Source organism: Patagioenas fasciata, chromosome 3 (assembly GCF_037038585.1).
Source record: "Patagioenas fasciata isolate bPatFas1 chromosome 3, bPatFas1.hap1, whole genome shotgun sequence".
Lineage (NCBI taxonomy): Eukaryota > Metazoa > Chordata > Aves > Columbiformes > Columbidae > Patagioenas > Patagioenas fasciata.
Genome location: NC_092522.1, coordinates 85,627,324 through 85,647,617, shown reverse-complemented (window position 1 = coordinate 85,647,617; position 20,294 = coordinate 85,627,324). Strand labels below are relative to the sequence as shown.

Sequence of the window (20,294 nt, the reverse complement as noted above, 5' to 3'; positions counted from 1 at the left end):
GGACTTGATGATCCTTGTGGGTCCTTTCCAACTCAGGACATTCTCTGATTCTATGAAATGCAGCTTTGGGTGCTCACACTGACGTGGTAGTTCCCCAAAGTTCACACAATTGTTGCCTAACACTGAAAGTACAATATTTACTGGGATAGAGAGATAGAGAGGGATTGGCACTTCAGTGTTGCAGTTCCGTGCTAGAGCTCACTGCAGGGAATCATGGAACAAATGAGAGAAAAAGGTACTGTGGCAGAGATTCTGAGAGTCTTACCTCACAACACCCTCTAGTCCTGTGAGTAAGGCAGTGTTGAAAAATATACCAATATCAGCACACCATTCACTTGTTTTATTTCTCCCATCTGACTCTTTCTCCAGCTCACTCAGACTGTTCCCTGCTCCGTATGCCAGAGTTGGTGGAGGCTGTTGCTGAACACCTGGCTGTCCCCTTTCATTGTAGAGGGATGTGCCTAATCTGGGTTTATAGCTTCTGTGAGGAGGCAGGACATTGAAGAGGCTAAAGGCTATTCCTAAATGCACTTTATGGATCTAGCCCTTAGCAATTTTTCACTCTGAAGGTTGTATAACCACTCTGTCAGAACCAGTAGGCAATAAGAAGGTTTAAACTCTACTTTTGAGGTTTCCAATTAATAAACCACAAATAGCTTGAAGGCCTCTCTCCCCGACACTGGACAACGCAGAAGCAAATTATAGCAACCAGGCACTTAAGTGTGTGCAAAGCTTCCTGGACTGAGGCACGAATTAAAACAAAGGTTTTAAGCAAAAGTACTTTTATTAGTAGTAAAAGGAAATGTGATATCTAAGAATTGTCAGATGAGAAAGTTTGATACAAAATGATTTTTAAAAGTTAAATCAGAAGCTGTCTGTAAGGAACTGCAAAATGATTTCACAATTTTGAATGCCATTGGCAATAAAGTGGTGATGAAATTTGATAAAACAGAAAGAAATGCACAAGGGAAAAATACGTCTAGCTATATATACACAGGCAGGGACTACAAATTAACTTGCTTGAGAAGAAAAAAAATAATTAATACTAGACAGCTTTCTGAAAACATCAAGTCAAGCACTCAGTATCGATTAAAACTGTAAAACAGGATATTTGGATGATTAAGAAAGAAACTGTAAACAAAATAGAAAACATATATATCACTGTATAAATACACTGTATCGCTATATCACTGTATAAATACATCATATACTCTTATGTTGAATAATTCATGCAGCCCTGGTCATTCTATTTTAGAAGAAAGAAGGGCAAGACAGAGAGAGAAAGAGAGACAGAAGGAGAAAGTAAATTCACAGGATCTAGGACAAATTCAGACTATTAAACATAGTGCACCCCTCATTTAGGAAGCATTTGAACTGTACATATTGGATACAGAGCCCTGAAGATGTCTGTAAGTCAACAGCTGAAGGTGTTCCTAATCTGTATGGGACAGTGGAGGCCTTATAACAACAGGACTGTACCCCTACCATGGCAGGGGACCTGCCAGGTACACAGGATTATGTGAACTTGTGGTTTGAATCAGTGCAGCTATTCTTACTTTATGCACAACCAGGTGTCCTCTTGGAAAATCTGACAGATAACAACAGGAAAACATTGGCAGGAAAAGTATAGGCAAGGTTAAAAAAAATAAATTATAGGCAAAATAACCATGCTGTCCTTTACTCTCGGGATACATTATAATATTATATATATTTTTTAATTATTTTTTTTTTTAAAAAACTTTTTCCTTTAACACCACGTGGCTACTGAGGTAGCTGGTATTAACAACCTTCCCAAATCATGCATCTAGTTCAGTGTCTGAACTCACAAGGTAGATCAAACTAAAGTTTTCAGAGGTTATGCCACCTCATCCAATTGAAATTAGCTTTTTTTTTCTTTTGGTAGCAGAGGGTGGGAAGGTGCCACACAGTGGAATCCTCTCTCAGGGCCAGAAGATAGGTGCACACATCTTCCCTATCTGCTATCATGCCAGAAGCAGGGGCAAAATTATGCAAAATCTGGAGTGTGGTTAAACGTAATTAGTAGAATTATTAACTATGTCTTGATATTGCTTTGTGCTGAGCCTCTTTTTGCAAAAAGTTATACGCAGTTGAGTTAATAGGGATCTTTCAAACGTAAAAACGACGTAAAAAATTCTGTGTTGCGGGGAGATGACAGTGCCTTACAATCTCTCTTTTTTTTTTTTTTTAACAATATGTGGACTGTTGTAAAACTTCGAGCTACTTTTTATTATAAGAGGAATGTAAACATGGTAGATTTTGTAAGTTGACTCCATGACTACATGATTTAAATCCAATATTATTTCAATAACAGTAGAGAGAAATTACTAAGGTGGGCCTGATTTTTCAAGCACTGCTGAGCATTGTGTAGCTCTCTGCTTAGTATTTTCTTCAGTAGCTGAAGTTTCTACATTGACAGAGCAGGTCCTGTAAACCTCATTGCTAAAATGGTATGCTGAGGTGAAGAGTTTGATTAACTTAAGCAAAGTTCAAATTGAAGACAACTTAAAAAAATGTACTTGGCCATTGCTGCCATTTGACAATCCAGTAAGCCACCATTTACCAAAACGTTCAGGCAAATGATGGACAAAGCCAACCAATTACAGAGTTTTGGTAATATTTCAGCTATGACTTTCAGTTGTCTCCTCCTCACCTAGATGAATTATTTGAATCCTGTCCAGAGTCACCATGTTCTTAAACAAGGCTGTTGTCTCCGCTAGATGATACTTACATCATCCTACTGTTAGGAGACTGAAAATGGGCATCATATTGATAAGGTGTCACAACAACTAACTTGATATTACTCTGGTGCACATTCAAGATGAATGACTCATGCAAAACTGTGTTAGCCTGAAGGAGAAGAAAAAATTATCCAGTGTTGTCCCCTGAAACTTACAAGAAAAAATAGAATGGGCAACTACCTATAGTACCCTAAACATAAATACTTTACAGTCAGAAGCACCAAGCAAAAAGTGTCTATATATGCCAAAGTAACAGAATACTCTATCACCAGCAGTAGTCTGTCAGCTGTCATACCAGTACATTTGCCACGCTCTAACTATGTCTAAAACCAGTTTCACTGGAGATAGAAAGATCTGAGCCTTTCCAATATACTTTCTGATAAACTTTCCCAGGCAAAATAGAAGAGCTGTGAGGAGGATTTAAATGGAGACATAGTCCGCAGCAAAAAAAAAGTAACTTCCTGTAAGCATAGCTAGTTAATAATTCTTAAAGAAGTTGGCAAAATGCCTTTTCTGAGGGAGACAAAGAAACTGGTTTTGCTCTTTGCAGCTTAATCACTAGACATGTCTGATCACCGAAGCAGAGGAGAAGGAAGTGAGGAAGAGATTAGACTGGCCACTTTGCAAATTTCTTGCTCTTGAAGAAATCTTACTTTGGAAATTAGGGTAGTTTAAAATGTCTAACAGAGTGAAAATGACAATTTTCCAGTTTCCTTCTAAAAACATCAATTTTCTAGGAAAAAAAAAAAGCCAATCCAACATAATTAAATAATTTCAAATTTTATCAGATATGTTAATGAAAAGTTATAGAATGTATTCTTTTTTTTCAATTAGCAAAATCCCCCTTATATCTTTCCGTAATACTGAAATTATTATTTTCAGCTTTAAAAGAAACTGCTCAAAGATGTTTCTTCCCTGTTTCCATTTCACTGTGAATGTTTTAATTTCTGTTTATTTCTGATCTAGAATGAAGGACATTTTAAAATGCCCTGGATTGGCTAGAGTATCATAATATCGCTGATTATTTCTCAGCAAGGTCTATTTGTAAGTAGTGGCAAAGGCTCCCATTGATTTGTCTGTATGAGAAAGGCTGACAGGATGCTCTGTGTCACTTGCTACCAGCAGCAGCATCAGTGAATCTGTATCATCCCAGCTTAAACTTCTTCCCCAGCAGGACCTTTGGAAGTGTTTGATTTAGCTGCCTCTCCTTCTCCTTTGCTCTTCTATATACATATTTTGTGTATAAGAGGGGAGCTAGAAAGAAGATGGGGAAGCAGGTTTGTATGAGTGTGAGGAGCTTCCAGGGCAGGGTTCCAGGGCAGCTTTGCTGGCTCTTCTCTATCTAGCAGCATCGCCATGTCCTGCTTCGCCATCCTCCTGAAATCATCATGCTCTTCAGATGTGGTCTTTCATTCTTGGCAAAAGTCATAATCCTCAGTTTGTCAGGTGTGTGTTCTGGCCTTTCCCATACACCTCTGTTTACTCTTCCTCCTGTTGCCAGTCTTTTTCCTCCCTTCTTCTCCATTCCTTTCCATGCTTCTTTTCTACATTTCCATTCTCTAATCCCAACTACAGTCCTTATGTGCTTTAAAAAAATGCCTCATAGCGTTCACTGTGCCTCCAAACCAACCTCATGATCTTATGGTTATAACTCTTGTTTTGCTTCCCCTTTCTGCTTCCTTTGTTTCCTGTCATTATGCCATGTCTATTCAGGCTGTCATCTCTTCTGGAAAGGGATTTTTCTTGTTCTCTGTTTTGCAAAGCACCTGGCATGTTTTTGATTCTGTCAAACAAATAATAACAACAGATATGAAATTGGCAGTGAAGCAGAATCCTGATATTAGGAAGCAATAGAGGCAAATTACAATGTCATTGCCATGTATACACCACTACTTGATAAAAATTCTCATCAACTAAGTAGGTAAACATCAAAAATGCAAAGATTCCCAAGCAAACACTTCTAACATGTTGATTCATTTCATGTTGGATCTCAATGAGCCACAAGGTTATACTTGACAATTTCAGAATTTGAAATAAAGAAAATAAATGAATGAGGTGTAGTTTTTCAGATGGATGTTTGGGTATAAAATTAAGGATTGGGAGAAGATGTGGATAACTCTTTAAAACAGAGAAGCAGGAAAAGGGTGGAACGGGTGTGTTCAATTTAAACTCTGCTTAATTAAAAAAGCATACACATGGTAGTTAGCTTCTAGCATGTAAACTAATAAAATACTCTCCTTTAGCCTAACTGACATTGTCAGAAGCTCTCAGTATTCTGAAGAATCTTGCAAAACATTTTAACTGACTTGTCTCAGTCATTACACGATATCAGGCACTCCAAGACAATGTTTATGTTGCTTGTGTTGCCAAAAACAAAAACCCCCAAAAATTTAAAAAAGAAAAGGAAAGATGTCAATTTTACTGTACATTTAGTGACAGGCTAGCCATGGGAATTCTCCAAAACAATATAGCTCCAGGACTAATGGATATAGGCCAAGACTGAAGAAAAATTGTTTTACATATGGTGAGCAATCTCTTAACCAAATTATTTTAAATTCCTGAGAGAAAAGCAATTTATTACAGACATTGAGACAAGCCAATGTAACACTAATACTAAAGAAAAATAAACCAGCAGAGGAATGTCCCCCTGCCATACCAATCAATAATCTTGTAGTTGATTCCAAAGAAGTATCTGTCATTTTGGCACATGGATTAGATTATTTAACAGTGTGAATCAAAAAGAAGATACTCATTCAAGAGAAGAGCATTATTAATATGTTCTAGAATGCCATACATCTCTGTCACCAAACTGGACACTATGGGAGCAGATGTTTTATGATAAACTGAGAAGAGGATCTGACAATACTAATAGCCATAATGTCTCTAAGGCTTAAGAAAAAAAAAAAAAAGGAAAAAAAAAGGAAAAAAAAAAAAGCTGGAGGAAGCAATCTGATGGAAGGACAAAATGTTTGTTTTTTTGTTTGCTTGTTTGTTTCTGTCTACAGTGTAGTGTCCTAGGGACTAACTTTACATGAAGGGAAGGTATTAACTAGCTAAATTTAATTTCTATTAGTTGGGTTTTTTTTTGCACCTGCCCTTTGAAACCCTAGTAATGCCAGGAATGCATGAGAAAAGAATGCAGCAAAAAAAACCTCTGAGGAGAAATCCTTTCCAAAAATAAGACTTTTTTGATCCTGATAGTTCCTTTTTTTACTGTTTTGAAGGTAAGCAGATATTTCAATTCGTAAAAATGATTGACATGTGAACTTCTTCAAAGCTAAAGGCAAATGCATAGATACAAAGGTATTTAAAACCTCAGGTTACATTTATATTGGCTATGCCTCTACTGACATTTTTGGTCAGCACCAGGATGAAGGTCTTCAGATCAAGAGATTCATGAGACACTGGGTGTATACCTTGGACTGTGGCACGGCTGTACTCTGGGCTGCACCTGGTTCTCATTGCCAAGTGCTGGTTTCACCAGAGTTGAGACCAGGTGCAAGCTAACAAGTATGAAACATCAACAGATGGGAGATGAAGATCCCTGTGTGACACATGGTAAATCAATTTGATAATTTCCTTGCATTTGTATGACCTAGTTATTCATTATTTTAATGCTTGGTTTCTAGCTGCCCTGCTGTCCATTGTCACTCCTGAATTAGATACTCTGTCTTGCTGGGAAGAGAGAGAAACCTAAAATGGTTTTAAGAAACTGAAGGCCAGTCAAAGACAGTGGACAAGACAGATGACAAGCCCCACTGAGGTAAACATATGCCTTCAGTTCTTGGTTGGGATATCTGTATGGTCAGATTTAGTATTCATTTACCCAGTCTCTGATGGTGCCAAGGCCATACCTGTAGTTAATAATGAAACAAAACCAGCACACACGAGTTATCACTCACCCTAACTTCCACAGCAAGGAAACACCTTGAACTAGAACTAGCACTCAGCACACTTATGAGGGCCCTGGGTATGCCATAGTGTATCCCAGCAGTAAATCTGGATGTGTCCCGAGGAAACTATTTTCAGGGATTCACAGCCCCAAACTGTCTCTGAACATAGATGCCCAAATTCACCTTTTCAACAGGAAACACACATAAAAGCAGTATCAAAGAGATGATACACATTTTATCTAATAGTGGAGCAATGGCAGAATGATAGGGGAAAGTATGGTCTCTGCAGACCAATATTTTAGCTCTTCTGGGACATGACAGGACACTTAACCTCTTCCATGAAAAATCTCCATCTTCACAGTATCACAGTATCACAGTATGTTTGGGATTGGAAGGGACCTCAAAAGATCATCTAGTCCAATTCCCCTGCTGGAGCAGGAACGCCTAGGTGAGGTCGCACAGGAATGTGTCCAGGCGGGCTTTGAATGTCTCCAGGGAAGGAGACTCCACAACCTCCCTGGGTAGCCTGTTCCAGTGCTCTGTTACCCTCACTGAGAAGAAGTTCTTTCTCAAATTTAAGTGGAACCTCTTGTGTTCCAGCTTGATCCCATTGCCCCTTGTCCTATCATTGTTTGCCACTGAGAAGAGCCTGACTCCATCCTCGTGGCACTCACCCTTTATATATTTATAAACATTAATAAGGTCACCCCTCAGTCTCCTCTCCTCTTCTCTTACTCAGAACAATAGTCTTCTGTTGTCTGAACACCAATTTAAGAGGGAGGGGATTTTTGGAAGAGAAAGGTGCTTCAGGAAGGGAAGAGACTGTACAGTGCAAGTAGGAATTCTGAAAGTAATTTTGGATTAGGCTTAGCTTAACCAACTTTCTTCCAAGGCAAGCAGCTGCAGATCAAAATGTTTGGCAATATATGAATACCTACAGTTTCTCCCTTCCCATACAGATGTTGAAAGTATCATGTTGGCCTTCTTGTATCACCTTCCTGCAGCCCAAAGCTGTTGAGTCAATCTTACTCTTTCTATGCCTTTCTTACCCAAGAGATACATAAAATTTCCATGTGTTGTCAGAAAATAACTAAGTCATTCATCAAACAAAAACAAAATATGGTGAGCATTCTTGGAAGCAGAGGTAAAAGGATGCCAGATAGGTATTACATTTCCATCAGCTATGTATCCTGAACTATGAGTAGCCATTGTTCAGCTGCCAATAAGCATGAGGGGAGTCAGTCTGTTGGATTGCTCTGGCAACACTAGACAAGGAGGGAGAATGAGTTCAGTAACAGCTGAACATCAGCTCTGTGAGATACAACCATACTTTAATCAAATGGCTTCTACCAATTTACACCATATTTATCTGCTTACTAATGTTCACTGATCTCAGCTAACAAGAGCTTGCATCACCAAAAGGCCTTAAATACAAAAACAATAGTAACAACACAAAAGAACTTACAGTCTAAGCGTCAAATATAATATTCCATTTTGCAAAAGTATGCTGTGATGGCTCAACAACAGATACATAGATGCATAACTATATGCTAAGATGTATGGTTTCTGTTTCTCTGGTATCTAAAGTGAAGCACTGTGAGTTTAGACCTCAACATTCAACCTTAAATATCATGCAACAATTTGTGAAAGCATTCTGAAATATATACTATCTTATAGGATTTAAAATAACTTGTCAGCATCTGATGTTTATAAAAAAAATAAATAAATTCAGCTTTACACAATACTATTTCAAAATACAAGTGTAAAAACGGTATTAGCTGCCTTGAAGGCTTACTTTATAAGGATTTCTTTTTCCTTTTCCATAATTAAGATACTTTGCTAGGCTGAAAGCATGTAGTATTTCTAGGGAACATCTTTATTCTTTTCCAGCAAATAAATCAGAAGCAGATAACACAGGTAAAGCATTAATTTCCATATGATTTCTATTAATCCAGTTATATTAATTTCATAAAATCCGTAAGAAGTAGGTTTATAATAGTATGAAAGAATGAGAAGAGACTTTCCTCCCAGTCATTATCGGGAGTATAAAATCATCATTATTTTCTCCCACCAGCCTGAAATAGTCCCCTCTCCAGGTGTTTTGATTTCTGCCATTCAGCTCCCTCTTAGATTGTATGGCCAATAGAAACGCATACTCCATTAGCTTGTACCATTGGTGTTGCTGGGTGGTCTCTTGTAAACCTGGATGGTTCAGCTTTTCTGTGTTTCAACATGCCCCTCCCACATAGACACGCTTTTTTTTTGGTGTTTGTTTTGACCTACATTATTGACTTCTGCACTTAGAGGGCAGATCACCTGGAGAGATCTCTATGACCCATAGTTTGTTGGTTGTAGATAGATGTTGCATTTGTTGTTGCTGAGGTACTATAATAAATGTTCCTTCCTCACTGTCATCTTCTACTTACCCCCCAGTGAAGCATGGATGGTGCTAGGTAAGTACGAATGATGAAGGCCAGCTAGGGAGAAATGGAAGTAGAGCATAGTGCAAAAAAAAGTTTCCCTTCACGTGGTTGGGGAAATATCCTTCAAAAGCCAGCGACACCTCTGCACAAGGAATCAAACATGGACATCTGGTGGTGAGTTACTCAGGTAACTACCACAAGAAAGGTACTGCCTGTGAAACACCCCGTGCTTTGCGAGCAGTTTCATGGGATAGGAGGCAGCTTGTGAACGAGATTTTCAACAGACAACACACAGCTTATCTGGGATTCTTTTACCAGCAAATAAGAAACATTGAAGAGGATTTGCTTCTTGAACAAGTTTGGGTAATGTAGGCATCAAGACAATTATTTCTCTTGAAAAGAGCACGACAAAGAAATGCCTGAAAGCCTTTTTTTCTTCTTCCCTGGCCCCCTTCCTGCTCTTGACAGTGTGGAGTGTGTAGGGAAGCAATATGGTAGGGTGTAGGCTTTCTTGTCACAATAGCAATCGATAGTACTGAGGCCAAGTAATATCAAAGGAAACTCTCATTAGGAATCCCTCTCAGAGCCTTGCTGGCCCAATTTCTTCTTGTATTTGCCTGGATTTGAATCTAACAGTGTCTTCTTCTGCAGCCCTTGAGGGTATAAACATTGGCTACTGGGGAACAAGACACTGCTATTTTGTACAGAGTAATAAAGAGAGGACATAAGGTGTTACTTGAGTAAAAAAGCCAGGAGAGAGACCTGGGATGAAACAGTCTGAAGGCAAGGGCTCTGCACTGCAAAGATCCTGAAACAGAAATACAAAGTTTGCCCAAAGTCACCCATAGGTCCAGCACATCCTCTCAGCCTCTCAGTTCCCAGAGTCTCCTCACTCCACCCAGTTCCGTGTTCCTCTTGTTTACTGGACCCACCTTAATTTTCCACTGACACCACAAGGAAGCACCAGAACTGCCAAGACCAGACAATAAATGGTGAAGACCTGGTCTGATTCTGTTATTTGTTTGTTTGTTTGTTTACTCCTATGAACTCATGGATTTTGCATTTTTTATCTAGTTTCAGTGACAGTGACAGAGGATATCTGCTGCCCAGAAAGCTCCATGCTTTGCTATGTAGAGTGTTTTACAGAGTGTGAAAATTGCACACACAGACTTCACGTAGACCCACTTCTTTCACTTTCTGAACAAAATCCTAACCACCAACTAAAACCAGCCATTTCTGAGTGACCTTCAGGAGGTATCTGAGTGATTTTACTAATTTGATTCTAGACCAATCATATTTCTCTTATAATTTACTATGAGCAGCCTCTGTGGGCAAATACATTTAATTTGTGATTATGACTGAAAAGAACACTCTGAAGAGAACTAATCTGAGTTTCCTGCACCTTCTTACTCTTAAGCTACACATGTGTTCTTGGCACAGTCTGGTTGGTCCCTGAGGAAAGGAAACTGAAGCATGTTTTGCAGCAAACATCTTAAAAACGGACATGCAGCCCTTGAGGAAGCCAGTGGAAGCTGGCCTAGTAAGACAGGTTGAATGATAGTCAAGATATTGCCTGGGTAATGTTTCTGCAGAGGTGAAATGCAAGGGATAAACATGGATACATTGTATTTATCACTCTTCAGTCCATCCTCTTTCAAGCTAGATTTTGATGTCTTCGTAAAACAGCGAGGTGGCATCTTTGGAGCAGGAAGTTTTTTTCTTGTAAGGGATAAACTCACGCTTTTCTTCGTAATTATAAGGAATTAATCAGAAGATGATTTGTATTGCACTTGATAGGCCTTACAGACTCCTCAGCATTCCTTCCATCTTTTTATTTGGCACAAAAGAGGAAGGCTTAGTTATAGACTTGGGCCTATAATGTCTCCAGTTTATAGCTGACTTGAAATACTCAAGAGTCACGTAATTCTAATACCAGTAGCACACATAAGTCTTTGGGCATAGCTGTGGCTTAATCACTGTGTTTTTCAATGTTAGCCATATTATGATTCATCAGATGACCTCTTAGCTATAGTTTTTCATTATTAGTATTAATTATTATTAGCAGCACAGTTCTACAATTGATTATTTGGTTAAATTAAACACAGAAGCCTTGGTCCATGGATGAATAGATTTTCTGTTCCTGATTTAGCTCTTCTGGCACTAGGTATTATGTCTTGTTTTGTCCAAGATGCATTTGGCTGGCTACACAAGTTTTCGCATGGCTGTGTCGCATCTTTTTTTCACAGTCTATCAAGACATCAACTATTTTTTGACTAGTGGTTCTTTTTTGATCACCCTAATTAGATATTAATTTCATCCAGTTCGTACAGTATCAATGCTAAAATCTGCTACCATTACCCTAGACTTAAAGAAAACTACTCTAAAACCTTCTGAGAGTAAATATCATCAGAGTCCATGTTTTATTTTCAGGCTTTTAGTGTAAAATTCTCCTTTCATGTCTCTTTCAAGTCTGCTTGAATTAGCGTATTACCAGTTGCTTTCCCATCTGTCTCAATTTAATCTCTTTGACAAATTCCAATCTGGCCTGAGCAAAAATCAGAGCACTGAAACCACTCCATATTAGATTATAAGGTATATTTTATTAACAATGTCTCTTTAGTTCAACAAAAAATCTTGACACTCCGTAACTCCTCTGCCAGCGATATCTTGTGGAGCCGTATGACGTAGAGTCACGTATAGTGAATGGCTCTCCTTCCATTCCCTCCCAAATTCTGACTTTTAACCAGGTACAAAAGTGAGGGGTTTCCTCTTTAGCTTCTAACTTTTCACAATCTCTCTGGACATAACCTACACAGTCTGTACAGCATATAAACTCCATACGACTCCTTTCACTTTCAAACTGCCTAATCCTTACCCATGCTGAAAGTGCACTGAGAATTTAATGGACTTAATAGACATACTAGTTTTGTCCCTTAGCCTTCCTCAACAGACTTTATTCTAAATTTGTGTGGTAATTATCCTAACTTAAAAACTCACAAAACCCAATCTGGAGATGAAAAACTCCCACAAATGTAGCTTGCATTCTGCCACTACTCTTTTGTCAGGATATTGCAGATTTTATGCCTTTGGTTTAATCTTTTATATTTTCCAAATTCCTGTATGTAATGTGCTACAAAAAATGGTGAGTCCAGTCACACTTTGGGTTTCACAGGTCATTTGTTGGATTGGATTTTTCTTTCTTTCTTTCTTTTTTTTTTTTCTTTCCCCAAAACTTTTGTATCCCCCCCCCGCACTATCCCCCATCATCCCTCCCTGATCCTTTTGGCAGGAAATTCAATTAAAGAACTGCCTACTCCCAAGAAAAGAAGGCTGCACTATGCAAACAATAAAAACCTCTGTTTATAAGCAGTTTTTGGCTGTGTTTGACAACCCTTAAGGGAATAGGAAAGAAAATACAGGCTGCTGCCCAGAATTTCTTGTTTTACTAGAAACTGGTTTGAGGCTAAGACTTTTGAGTAGTCTAGTGAATCCCAAATATACCATCTGCAAGTCCATTCCAAGTTAGAGGGGGAAAAAAAATCGCATGTTTCTACATATCAGTTAATTCATCAGAAGTACAATCTTAACAGGTCCTGAACGTGCAGTAACCCTGCTGTGCTAGATGCTCAGCAAATCATAGCACCATCTGCCTGAATACCCCTGCAGCACCTGCTGCCACGGTTACTGTTAGGCAAGAATTTGTATTGTACTTTTCTTAAACTCAGCTTGTCATTCTATCTGGGAACTGTTCTCTTCAACAAGCATGCCAAATGTCACTTGTTTAAAATAAAACAAATAAATAAACAAACCAACAAACAAAAACTGCAAAAACCCAAATGCATACGATGAGTATATCAGTTCCTAACTGCATGTAGGAAATAATGCATTAAGGATGTGTTAGCTCTAACATATCACATATATCTATTTTTAAAAGATGAAATGACCTTTTTTTGACTGAGTTAGCCTTTGCTCCTCACACACAGCTGGGGGACGGTTTCATGCCATTACTATGCAACAGAATGCCAGCTGAATCCGCCCCTGTGGCAGAGTGTCTTGGCATCACTTGGTATTATGGCTGTTGTGACATGATTGCCATCTCAATAGTAACCCAAAAGTCAAGGAATTTAAATCATTCTCAAAGTTGTTACATATGAATGATTTAGAAAGTTAAGGACAAATCATTATTTTTTTATTTCAACTACTAACCAATAAATGTAAAAAAATACCAACAACAAACCAAAAATAACCCCCTTCATCCCCCACATTAAAGCAATAGATTTTGTAACATTCAAAACAGTGGAAACTATTTAACATGTATTACTATTAGTGGAAAAAAGCAAATTTAATTTAAAATAATTGTTTCAAACTCCCTCAGTGGATGCCAGATAACTCCAGCTTAAACAAATATAAAACCCTCATTTTAAATGGAGAATAATACAGACAGAGCTCAGTTATTGAGATATTAAGGGCAACATTCAATTTGAGATACAGTTAAGCATCTTTGCCTCCTGGAGATTTTTACATGACAAGGCTTTATATAAACATGGTTTTGCAAACAGCAACTATCATATCTGATCACATAACCTCTGGACTGAAGCAGTATGTCAGCAAATATTTCTGATTATTTAAAATACTAAATAACTGTAACTTACTAGGCAGGTCTTTCTCAGAACAATCACATTTTTTTTCAAGAATTAATATCCATATACAAAAAGTATTTAGATGATATGTTACCAATCTCTGAATTAAAAAAAGAAAAATCAACTCTCTCTGTGATAAAGCCCAGTTCTGTGAGATACTAGTAGTGGAGGTTCTGTCGTTCTATGACACTCAGCTTGTGGATGAAATTGTATCAGCTAAGGACATATAGGGTAGGAATCACCTCACCTAACTTCAACTATCTAGACATTAGATACCTATTTTAAGCTAATCATCTGGGTTCCCTCTACAGGTAATAGAGATATGCATTGCTAGAGGGAGATTCATCCTGCTTGTCTTAGGCCTCTCTCTTTTAGATGCTTATAGATGAATAAAATCAAGGAAGATCAACCTCACTGACAGTCTGCTAATCTGTCTTTTAGAGATGACAATTTCCAAATTCAATGAAATTAGGCCAGAACTGAGATGATGTTTTTTTTTCATCATTTAGCCTTCAATCCTCCTTCTTACCCAACTTTTTCTTTTGTTCCTCTCAGGAACATCAACTTTCTCTGGCCTTTTATTTTTCTTTCACTGGACTATGTTTTCCTGGAACCTGTGGAACTGCAACCAACATCAATACGTTGCTGCTTTACCAGTTACAAATCCATTTACATGCATGTGCTCTAAATCGCAGTAATGTTCTGAGCAGATAGCTACGATAGGAGTATTGAATAGCAATTGTGCTTTCTGGGTCTACTCTACCACTTTCAAATGTGTAAAAATCTGTGGCAACATTAAGGCAGTCAAGGTATATAGATGAATGCTTAAATCTATTTAATATTCAAAGAAGATGGCTTAAATCAAACAAGGAAAAATAAGGAAGAAATACCATTAGGGCTCTCACTTTTACATGTGTGAGCCCAGGTCACCACACATGCTTCGAGGCCTCTGTGCTTCAGAATATTGAACAAGTCTTAAAGGTGAAGCCTGGCCTGAACTCTCTTGCATTTAGGGTTCATGGGTTCTCAGCAATACCAGCATTGCTGCATCGCACCTTTATTCACCAAGCCCTTGGAAACAATAGCCAAGATTTATAAGGAAGCAGGCATCTGAACTTAGACTCCTAAATTCATAACTGGGTGCTTAAAACAGTAGTAAAACTGACAAGCACCCTGATACTCACTCCAGCAGTGAGGCACTTAGCTTTTGTCATAACACAAAATGGATGTTGATTAATTAAGAGTGTTCCAACGGCCACTTGAAGTGCCTTGGCCGAGTGCTTGCGTGCACTAAGTTCAATATTGGGCATGCAGTCTACTCTGCGTCTTACTTCTACACCATTTCTAGAAAATTTATTTTAATAGTTAAAAAAACATCTTGAGCTGCATACATGAAAATAACTCCATTTCTACTGAATGACAATCTAATATGAAATAAGAATATTCACCTTTTTTCTTACTCTGCCCAAATCCAGGCAATAAATTAGGCTTCTCAGCATGACTGTAAAGTGCTGTGAATTGTATAAACAATCATATATGGACACTGAAAAATAACCCTTATGCACATTGCATTATAGTTCCAAAAATATATTTACAGTCTATTACAAAGATTACAAATGGAAGTGTCTATGTAACGGGATTATGCTAGTTAAAAGCTTTTTACAGATTTTCTTCAACAAAGGCGGGAAGGGACAAAAAATTAGTATAACCAAACTTTTTTCTACTGAAACAAATAAATAAAATGACAAATATAACACTGTACAGTGATCTAAAAAGGGGCAGAAAAAAAGGAGAGGGAAAATGATGCATTTAAGTTTTTAATAACTATCTTTGGTCCTAAATGTGGGAAAACACATTATGTAGCACTGAATATACATGTTTGTGATGCTCTGCAAGTAAAATAGAAAAATATAGTGCATTTTCAATGTATTCAGAGCTCACTACACATAAATGTGTGTACAAAACAAGACAGTATAAATAAAATTTACAAGTTTTACAAAGGAACATTTACAGGTTTTTTTTCTTTTGTTTTTATTTTTTTTGTGTGGATGCCCACATTATCAAACAAGACCAATTTATGACTGATCCCTGGGATCTTTCTCTATTAAAATCAATAGAAGCAGCCTAATTCTCTTTGGAAGTACAGCATTTCATTGCTGGGGTAGTTCACAATTTTCAGATTTTTTTAAAGCATTTCTCTCTGGTTCATATACATTCCTGCAATATCCCTAAAGACATCATTCATTATTGCTTATGGTAGTTATATATTTTAATCAAACAAAATTCATCTATAAGTAAATGGTGTAAAAAGATATTCTGTTGAGCAACTACTCTTGCATCTGTGTTCCTGATGAATGATTGCTGTGTCTGTGTGAACACACACACCTATGTTTGTTCAGAGCAGCAAAAGCTTGTAAAAAACTTGAAAATTTTGAACTACCCCTTGCCTCATGCTCTACAGTTCTCATATAAAATCTATGTCCTTATTCTGACAGCTGGACTGCATTCGGCTTAAACTCATATAAAATATACTCCAGCTATTTCTCTCAGATTTGCTAATGCAGAGTATAGAAAAAAAACGTGATGTGCTCAGATTAAATGGTTTAGGTAACACTGGAGAACTGCACCCATGCTCTGAGACACTCCTACAATCACTTGTCCATTCAACGCAGTGTCTCAGCAGGTTTACAGTTGTAGATCTACATCTTAGAATATATCTCACTTTCACTCTAGTCCATTAAAATCATCTTGCAAACAATTTGCTAAAAGTGCCTAGAACTACTTAGGGGTCATTATTGCTTTTCTTTTTTTTCTTTTTTTTTTTTTTTTTTTTTTTGGCTTTTATTTTCTTTTAAAAGATAGTATATGTGTAACCTTAAAAAATTCTTTAAAAAATATCAGAGCTCTTGGCAACTTGCATTTTCCTGACTCCCTGCCAATTAGCTAGCCATGTTGATATAGTGTTGATTTAACAAAAGTAAATGGCACAAAAGGATACCAAAGTTTGGACAGATATACATTGCTTGGTCATGCTTCTTAAATCTCTAGGAACTCAAATAATCCTTCAGAGGTACCCAGTGTAGTATGTGTCATAGAATTAGCACTAAAAAGGTCCAAAGATATAAACATCATACTAAAAGAATGTCTTTATGAAGAATAAACACATATGATTAAAAAAAGATTCAGAAATCACAGATTTAAGGAAAATATTTTGTTGAATTCAACAATAATATCATGATTTTATCTGACAAATATATTCTTTTTTAAATTTTTATGTACATTTAAAAAGTCTATTAGATAAAAAGGAGGTTAGAGAGCTCAAGGTGTTTGTATGTTTATTCAGGTAGTACTTTGTTTATTGTCACTGCTGTTTTCCTTGCCACCACTGGTGGATCCTAATTCCCTTTTCATAAATTCTGGTGGCACTTAGGAGTTCAAGTCTGTAGGTGCTTCTTGTAGCTCTTCTATTCACTGCAGGAAGGACCCAGGAAATCAAGTGTCTTCTAGCAGCACTTCATATATAGTGAAGGCCAGTGCTGTTCTCTCAGTCTGTCACCTCCCTCATAAGGGAGAAATGTCTATCACACTTGGATGCCAGTGCCGTGTAAATGTAGCATTTGTGCTCTCATAGTCTGAATGCTGCTCATGATTTTCTTTTGATGACCAACCAACGTGATCCCTAAACTCATCACATCCCTGGGGAAGATAAATGCGTACATTGTTAATTTTTCAACTTAGACTGCTATTGTATGGTATTAAACTGTGAGTCAAAGCTATGTAGTGCTCTGGGCTACCAGCTTCTAACATTGAAGTTACACTGGAACCTCAGCTCAGTACTGTGAAGTTCATAGAGGCGGCTGTTCAACTTCTCAGTGAGCAATGCATTTACATGGTAAGTATCACGTAATTATACCGCATGTGGCTCCACATCTAAGAATGAGGCCAGTATATTTTGCACTACAATAACCTTTTATTGTGCCTTTAAGGACATCCGAAGAAAGAGACACTTCTCTTGTAAAATACTTCGGATGGCTTTCAAGACAAAGTTACCTAAATACAAGATTTTGGGGACCACCGGCTTCCTAAAGAGATGCCTAGAGAAACCCTTTGCATATTGACCCATATCCATCATGCAGATGAAGAAGAGCAGCTGTTCAGTTCCACTGCTACTAGTGTTACTGATCTAGCAGAAGCTTGTGGGCTCTGATGACAGTTCCCAAGCTATAGGGTGAGTCTCCTAGTGATACCAACTAGGCAAGAGTAGGGTTGCAAACTTGAGAATATGGTTTAGAAACTTGTTTAGAAAAACACTGTTCTCTATAAGAGGAATAACATGTGTTTGGCAACCACCAGGACAAGAATGTTGTTTGCAGGGTGCCAAGAAGACCCATTTAAGATGGCAGCTCTAATACAGGCCACACTTGCCTTCAGAAAATTGTTTTGCTTCCATAGAGTTTTATCCTAATGCAAAGTCATTTTTTGCAGGACACAGACAGCCCCCCAGCCAATTGGAAGAACATTCCACATCTTCTAGTACATGTCTGGAGAAGGTACCAATTAACTAGTGAAGGCAAAGTGGTTATTTTCCTATACACACATATTTTGAAATGGGCCACATTCTCCCTCAAATTCTAGCCCCTTGGTTTTCTTTCAGTTGGTCTCAAAAGCAGGGAAAAAAGTGATGCCACACATAGGTAACAGGGTATTTGCCCTTTCATGGGATGCTGCTAAATCGGCTTGGCTTATCCCCAAGTACCATGTTTGTACTCAGGGTAAAGTTTTGGAGGTGAACATTGTGTATTATTTTACCTAGAAATTCCCTAAATGCAAGTTAAACATGCCCAGTACTAACTTACTCAATAGTCATCCTGGCAACTGATTCAAGAGAGTTGTAGCCTGCTGCTGTGAAATTATCCTTATATCTTTCCATCTTAATAGCTTGTAACCATTCGCCTACGGAGCAGAAAGTGGTAAAATCGGGAGTGTTCTGGTCCAGAAGAGGGCTAATTGGTCTACGGAGAAGGAAAAAGGAAAGTAAGTTGTTTCCAAAGAGAGTAAAACATCAGGGAGTATTTAGCAAGGTGAGAGTTATATAAGTTTGGGATTTAAAATGTCAAGAGTAGAAAGTAATAGGCCTTTATACACAGTTTAGATTATTCCGTGAATAGCTGTTGACTACTCTGTAACTCACAATATGTGTTTCCTAAGCTTGCTCACGTAAAAGATGAAAGGTCAGAGTGAGCAAAATCAGCCTAATGGACTATTGTTACCAACAGAAAATCAACCTTATTACCTAGCATGACAGAAGCTGCAACTAAATTTGCTGGGTATAATAAAGATGCTATTATTTTAAGCATCTTAGAAAATGTAGCAGCAGCTATTGCCATTATTCAATTGGATGGGACAAAACAGAGACAAGGAAAGAGCAGAGACACGAAGTAAGTTGCTTAAGGTCACACAGCAAATCAGTCAGTAGAAGAACTGAGAGCAGAACACAGGCCAGTTGATTTCCTAGTGCAGTGATCTAGCTAGCAGATCAAAAGATTACCACAATTAAATAATCCACCCGAAATTTATGAAGAAGCCGTTAAAAGCTACACTGTGAAATACAATGAGATGCAATCACTGAAAGGAGTTAAAGCCAGAAAATGAAAGGCAAAAATCTACAGTGTAGCTTATCAAAGCACATTGGCCAAGCATGAGTATTGCTAATTACTATTTCTACCGTAGTAGTTCTTAGGGCAAAGGATGCACCATATAAAAGTATAATAGATTATGATCCTTGCCCTCCAGACTTCACAATTTTAAGAAACAAGGAAAACAAAGACTGCTAGTGGTGAGAGTGTGGAAAGAGTGATGAGCAGGCAGTAGTTCATTGAGAAATGTGTTAGTTCCATGATATTTACTTTCTTCATTTTGGTTATTTTTTTTAAGAAAGTCCTTTTGGGCTTTGTTCAGCATGGTAAAAAAGAAGGCCAAATGAGGGAAGGTAAAAACAGGGAACAGAAGGAAGAAGGAACTGAGGGACACATGGAGTAAGTGTGAACTGGAACCAGCCACCAAGCAGAACATCCAGAACATCCAGAACCAGCCACGTGCACCATCAAAAGAATGCACACTAAGGATTTTCTTACCTGCTACAGGTTCCCATTGGGGTTTTCAAGCTGTTTGGGTTTCTTATCATTTTGTCCAGAATACCAACTATCTGCTCAAACTTTGGCCTTTCACTGCGTTCCTTCTGCCAACAATCCAGCATCAGCTGGTGCAGTCCTGCTGGGCAATCCATGGGTGCTGGCAAACGATAGCCTTCTTCGATTGCTTTTATAACCTAGTAGCCAACATAGTTAATCATTTTTCATCAAGGAATATTTAAGGAATATATATTGCTACCCAGTTCAAGAAATAAAAGAAAAAAAATCAAGAAATAAAATTTGCCATCAGTGTTGCAAAAATATGAATCTGCTGTTTTGACACTAGCCTTCATGTTTTCAAATAATTTCCCCAACTGTATCTTTGGGCTTATTAAGCATATTGTCCTATATGTGCAGAACATAGATATATTACCTAGTCAAGTGAGCA

General features: G+C 37.9%; 1 protein-coding gene across 7 annotated transcripts in view; it reads right to left on the bottom strand.

Moving 5' to 3' along the window:
- Positions 1 to 765: 765 nt before the first annotated feature.
- EPHA7 (EPH receptor A7) overlaps positions 766 to 20,294 on the bottom strand; it is a 163,412-nt gene continuing 143,883 nt past the window's right edge. For 3 of the 7 annotated variants that reach the window (XM_065836021.2, XM_065836015.2, XM_065836016.2), the window contains exons 15-17: positions 19,850 to 20,043; positions 18,572 to 18,727; positions 766 to 4,542 (exon numbers count right to left, since the gene is read on the bottom strand). In XM_065836021.2, coding sequence (XP_065692093.1) covers positions 4,347 to 4,542; positions 18,572 to 18,727; positions 19,850 to 20,043 — 546 coding nt within the window. In that variant the 3' untranslated portion in view covers positions 766 to 4,346. Of the gene's footprint in view, positions 4,543 to 13,242; positions 17,412 to 18,567; positions 18,728 to 19,849; positions 20,044 to 20,294 lie in introns of those variants that run through there. The other 4 variants (XM_065836017.2, XM_065836018.2, XM_065836020.2 and 1 more) reach the window with 3 other exon arrangements.